We start from the raw sequence: 6068 nt of genomic DNA, 5'->3' as shown, positions 1-6068 counted from the left end.
TACACTATCCTCCCTCACCGTCAAGATGTTAAATCTTGTTATCAGAGAACCTTATGTGTAGTAGCAGTGTAGTACTTTTAAAATGATAGTCCTTATAAGGACTATGAATTAAGATATGTCATAATGTTTCAGTTAAAATTCATGGACATCATATAAATGTTTAATTTAGGTTAGTGTTTTAGTATTAGTAGTTGCGGAAGTGGATAATTCATGATGGTGATTTAGATGCAAAGTTGATGGGATATTTTAGTTTACTTTTAATAGCAACAAGTGGTAACTTAGAGTACGGAGGCAATATAACATTATATACTCACATTTTTATGAATAGTACAAACATATAGATGAGCTTACAGTGCCGCAGCTCTAAAGAGAACGCGCACTAAATTCTAGTCTAAATGCTAGATTCTTGGAGGAAAATATTCACACATCTATACCAGGTGCACAAGCCCAGTGAAACCAAGCAGATCAGGCCATCAGCTGATGCGTTAGCACCTCCAGATCTCTTGCACAGCATCAGCCGGTTGTGCGAACCCCTCCATGAGAAGGGACAGCGCGATGGCCCTGTACGCCTGCTGCGTGAGGTGGATGCCGTCCCAGCTCACGCGGCGCGCCGGGTCCGCGCACACGCTCGTGCCCGCCGCGCCGCACATCATGTTCATGTGGAAGTTGTACGCGCCGCCCGCCCCGCAGCACGCCTGGAGAAGCGCGCCCTGGTCGAAACCTGAAATGCATGCCATCGATCATTCATGAATCCGAACTATTTGAGTTCCAGAAGATTGGTTCATTTACTGAGCTACGTAAGGTGTACGTGCCTAGGAGAGAAGCATGGTCGAGCAGGTGCATGAAGGCGCCGTAGTAGTCCGCGTACACAATGGTGACGTCGGTGTTGGCCTTCCTGAGGCCGTCGATGGCCGCCTGGAGCAGTTCGTTGTGGTGCTGGGCGAAGGCGTTGTAGCTCTTGAGGCAGCCCCGATCGTCGAGGTCGCCGGCGCCAGACACGGAGAAGAGGGAGAGGTAGCTCGGGGAGCACCCGATCGGGAAGTTCCCCGGGATGATGATCTGGGTCGCTCCTAGCTCAATCACCTCCTGCAGGTTTGTCAATTGTCATCGAGACATGCATAATTACACTAACTGTGCTAGTCGTCGTCGATCAGGTGCAGTGGTAACCGTTAGTCGTCGTTATTCTTGAGACGGTGAGTCCGCTCAACTAACTTTGGTGTATTTGTTTGGGAGACACCCCTGCTGGATTTGAAACAAGAAATGTCGCTTAACTGAACACTAACCCGTCACACCTACCGACCTACTACGTACTAACAACCAGAGAAGAAAATCTGATAAAAAGAACTCCGCCTGCAATCACCTAGACCTCAGACACTATTAAGAGTAATGATTTTTGCTATAAAAAAGGCAAATTTTCATGGCAGTTTTCTATCACAATGTTTACTAAAAAAGATACATATATGTAAATGTAACTCATGTGTAAAACACCTGCAGTTTCACACTTTCACTGTAAATTATAGCTGTAATAACAAAAAAAAAAAAAAAGAAATCATGCCTTGAGTTCCACGAATCCCAACACAATGGGTACTCACAGTACGTAATAAAGCACAAATCTCAATATAAATTAAGCATTAAAATTCATGTGTTGGGACTCTTCATGGCAGTCCCAACCCTTGAAACTACCGGATACAACCCATGGTTTCATCCACGGTTTCTTAGTGTGGGCCTGTTATTAATCCATGTGACTACCATTCCCTCTCACCTATCTCTTTTTCCCTCCCATGATTCTCTTTCTCCACCTATCTCCCATGGTCTCTCCTCCCGACAGACCATGCAGCGTGCCTACGCGATGGCGGCACCACATGCAGGGGGGCGAGGGCAGGCGTGGGCAGGCCGCAGCGTAGCATGTGCTCAGGCGGACGAGCACGTGGGGCTACCGGGCGAACGGGCGGTGACGACGAGCTCGGGCTCCACACATGTTCGTGGAGGTGGCCATCGGTGAGGCGGACTACAAGGTGCTGCTAGCGAGAGCTCGTCGAGGATGGAGGTGGCCCCACACAATGCGTTGGAAGAAACTATCCAGGCTCCCAACATGTAGACGCCGGTTTCTTACGGGTTTGGAAATCGCGCCAAAATCGTTTCTCACCTGAGAAACAGTTTCCTTCTCTTTTCTCCTCTTCCTTCAATAAATCTAGTGCCACGTCAGATTTTCTGCTTACGTGGCATGGTATTTAGTGCTATAGAAACTACCCACAGTTTTAGGTTGAGACTATCCTTAAAAAGCACTTGAAGCTAAATCTCACATGAGTATTTTAAAGGGACTCCAACACATGAATTTCATGTCGATCTCAAATTTGTTTTAAGATTTGTGTTCAACAGTGCGGTGAGTACATATGATACGGAAAATTCAAGTGTTTTATAGCCTCCCTATACATGAATTTTTGCTTACACCTTAATTAGTTACAACAATCTTACCTTTTTTTAGTAAAATTGTAGTAATAAAAACTTATGTTGCTTTAGAACCTCCCGTAACACCAGTTTTTTTTTTTTTTTTTTTTTTTTTGTTAAGGTTAGCTCTAATATGAACCATAGACATTAAAATTTTATGGCTAAAAAATCAGGTATTAAAAGTATTGGACACTAATCGCAAAAAAAAAAAGTATTGGACACCAAAATTTCTGAAGTGACGACTAATCAAGTATTTTTATACGAAAGAGAACGAGATAATATTAGATGATATCCGGTGTTTCAAATAAGAAGAGAGGTGCCTATTGTACTCACCTTGGCGACGTCCATAATGGCGTTTATGACCTGTGGCACGTAGGCCTTCATGGGCTGGATCGACCCAGTGCCCTGTAAGAAGCCGTAGTTGTAGTCGTTCCCTCCAATCTCGCCGACCAAGAACAGCGCTCCGGCCAGCTTCTTCGTGCAATCTATTCATCAGGTTAAATATTTGCATACACATTTATTTGCTATATATAGGAGTGAGGTCTGATATTTTCCATAACGTACATATGGCAATTCACTTCAACAGAAGAATTTCCAAAACGTACGTAGGTACCTTCTTGCGAGGGGCAGGTGGCGTTGAGGTGCGACTTGAACCAGTCGAGCTGGGAGCTGAGCGGCACGCTCGCCGGCGGAGCCATGACGCCGCTCAGCAGCAAGACGGACCGGTCCAGCGCCGTGGCGCCGGCCACCGCGAAGTTGACGCCGCTGGCGAAGTCGGCTCCCTTGTCCAGGTACGGGCTCACCAGCGACAGGTTCAGCGCCATCGCTGCGTTTACTCATCACAGCATCACCGGCCGTTTATTTGATCAGTGGCACGACACGATCACCATTTCCGGTGAAGTACACGGCAGTGCACCGGTGAGGGGAGAAGCTAAGGTACGTACCGAAGTAATCGATGATGAGGAGACCGTCAGAGCACCGGCCGGTGGGTTTCCGGAGGGTCTGGCCGTACGGGTAGCTGCCGATGGAGGCGAAGAAGCCAATGGGGCCCTCGCGCAGGAGGTTGCCCGTGTCCGCGATGGAGTCGCCGAAGCTGTAGATGGCGTCCACGGAGCACGCGGCCGCCGCCGGCTCCACAAGCCCCCGGAGCAGCAGTATTAGCATGCTCACCGAAAGGACCTTGTAGCACAAGAGCCCCCCGCCATTACAAGCTGCAGCCGCCGTGGCCATGGTCACCTTGCTTGGTACCTATTCGAGCTTCTGACTAGCACGCAAGACGAGGTGCGGCGATCTGCTGAACGCAGTTATATTCACAATCACAGGCAGGGAGATTGCGGATGAATTGATGCTAGCTGCCGGGCCATTCATTTGGTTGGGAAAATGTTGCAGCTAGTAGCTCCGGTCATGGATGTAGACATGTAGCAGCTTGTTTGCAGGCTTCAGTTAAGAAATGGTGTCCGGGCGGCGGATGGGCTTTGGATTGGTTGGGTGGATTACTCTGGTCGCCCGGTGGGGCCATGAACAGCTTGTTGGTGAGCATTTGGTCAACCTAACTAACAACCCATGGACAACGAGGACATGGGTCGCCCTTTTTCCTAGCTGAACATTCACGGTACTCGATCGTTCATGTGTACTACACCCAAACAATTTTGTGTCGTTCAACGTACTGTACAAAAGTACCCCCCATAAAACATAATGTGTAGGAAACATGTCCATGCATTTTAACTGAAACATTATGACACATCTTAATTGATAGTCGTTGTAAGGACGAACCGTTTTATGGCAGTCCCAATGAAAGAAACTGGTAGTTTCTATAACATAGGATGCCGCAAAAAAAAAACACTGTTTTTCAACTCATGGTTTCTATGAGTAATAATTATTTTCTCTTTCTCTCTCCCAACTCTATCTTCTTCCTCCAATGGAAGTGCGACACGAGCTCCTTAGAAACTGGTGGTTTCTCCCCAATGGCGATTTCATGGTTTCTTGGTGCATTGGGTCAAGAGTAGACCTGGTTTCTTCATGAAGAAACCATTTCTATGATTTTTGCTCTCTTTCTTCATTAATTACGTTGCCATGTCAGCATTTTGCCTACGTGGCAAGTCATTTAATGAGGATAGAAACCATCATCAATGCACCATTGGGACTGCCCTTAGAAGTACTGCACCACTACTACACGTAAAGTTCTCTGATAACAAGATTTAACATCTTGACAGTCAGGGAGGAATGGGGGATAGTGTAAACTGAACGTGGCTTTGACCTCGTATTTGGTAATATGTAGTACAATGGTCAAATGTGTAGAACTGTTTTCATTTTCAAATTCCAATTTCCGTGACTTGCATGCGTAAATACATTTTCAGAAGAAAAAAAATACAACATTACTGCATAAATGGTTTCTAGGGAGCCTACAATTTTTTCTAGACGAGGCTGTATTTAGAAACCACCCTATAAATGTCCAATTGGGCCCATGCTCTGGGGTCACCCTCGAAATCGATTTTCAGGAACATTTCACGTAATAAATTGACCGTATACACATTTTCAGGAGTGGTTGACGTAAAATAACCTCTAGAAATATTATTATGCCAATTGCTCTTGAAAATGGGTAAATTTCTATAGGAGAAATTGATTTGTAGCTCAAATAAGTTCGTAACTTTTTTAAATAAAGTCTGACGAAGACATTTCATAAAAAATTATAAAGCTTAACGAGATCTAAAATTTTATGACCTTTTTATTTGAGATTATTCCCTGGACTTCCCAGAATCAATGGAGCCTAGTATTTAGATAGAGATCCACCTAATTCTGACGGATAAGAATCTACAACGCAATAGAACGCCCTTGTTGACAATTCTTTACTACGACTTGAATAGCTTAGAAAGAAATGGAACTCAGAGTTATTTTTTTACGGATTTAATGAAAAGGACCCCAATATTTGTAAGTTCTTATATTTTTAACATTCAAAATTTGGATTTTTTAAAAGACCTTGGATGAAGACACGCTCTATACCAAAGCTGCAGGTGCTTGGTGAGATTTAAAATTTCTGTAGGTTGACAAATTTTCAGTTTGATATTGTTTAGTTGCCGAAGTATTCAGAAAAAGATTTAGAGAAGTAAATACAAAAGGATAGCATCCTAGATAGTTGGTGATAGCATAGGCTGACCTATCAGCTATTCAGTCTGAATCATATGATACTTTGAATTGTGCAATGTAAGCAAGGTCATGTTAAATTTCAGGTTTCACACTAGAGCTGAACTCCTTTGCACAGATGCTTCCGTGAAAGCACCATGGCCTATGTTGGTACTAAGTACAGTTACTAACCTTTAGCTAGTAGTGATGGTGCCGAAACGCTTGCGCTTGTCATGTTGATGCCAAACATTTGGAGAACTTGTTGTTTTGGATAGATGGGTGCTAAATCTTTGGTTGTCTAATGTATGTGGTTATTGATGCAAACACTATGACATCTTTGAATGTGTTGGATTCATGCTGAACTAATTATTCAATTATATATATTAAATATTAATGGCACATGAATCATGTTTGAATGCAATTTGTTTGTGTTGTATTAAATCTATCAATTTTCCTAGAATTGTATATAAAATCTCATTGTAATGCAATATAATTATGCT

General features: G+C 44.0%; 1 protein-coding gene across 1 annotated transcript; it reads right to left on the bottom strand.

Annotated features, from left to right (window-relative positions):
* Positions 1-362: 362 nt before the first annotated feature.
* Positions 363-3772, bottom strand: LOC136530618 (GDSL esterase/lipase At5g03980-like). The gene is made up of 5 exons (XM_066523345.1): positions 3393-3772; positions 3062-3274; positions 2782-2933; positions 813-1086; positions 363-721 (listed from the first exon to the last, which is right to left on the bottom strand). Exons 1-5 carry the CDS (start codon positions 3676-3678, stop codon positions 486-488), a joined length of 1161 nt encoding a protein of 386 aa, XP_066379442.1. The 5' UTR covers positions 3679-3772; the 3' UTR covers positions 363-485.
* Positions 3773-6068: the final 2296 nt, after the last annotated feature.

This window comes from Miscanthus floridulus, unplaced genomic scaffold (genome assembly GCF_019320115.1).
Source record: "Miscanthus floridulus cultivar M001 unplaced genomic scaffold, ASM1932011v1 fs_164_7_8, whole genome shotgun sequence".
In the NCBI taxonomy this organism is placed as follows: Eukaryota; Viridiplantae; Streptophyta; class Magnoliopsida; order Poales; family Poaceae; genus Miscanthus; species Miscanthus floridulus.
The sequence above is the reverse complement of the archived record's forward strand: the minus strand, read 5'-3'. Positions and strand labels throughout refer to the sequence as shown.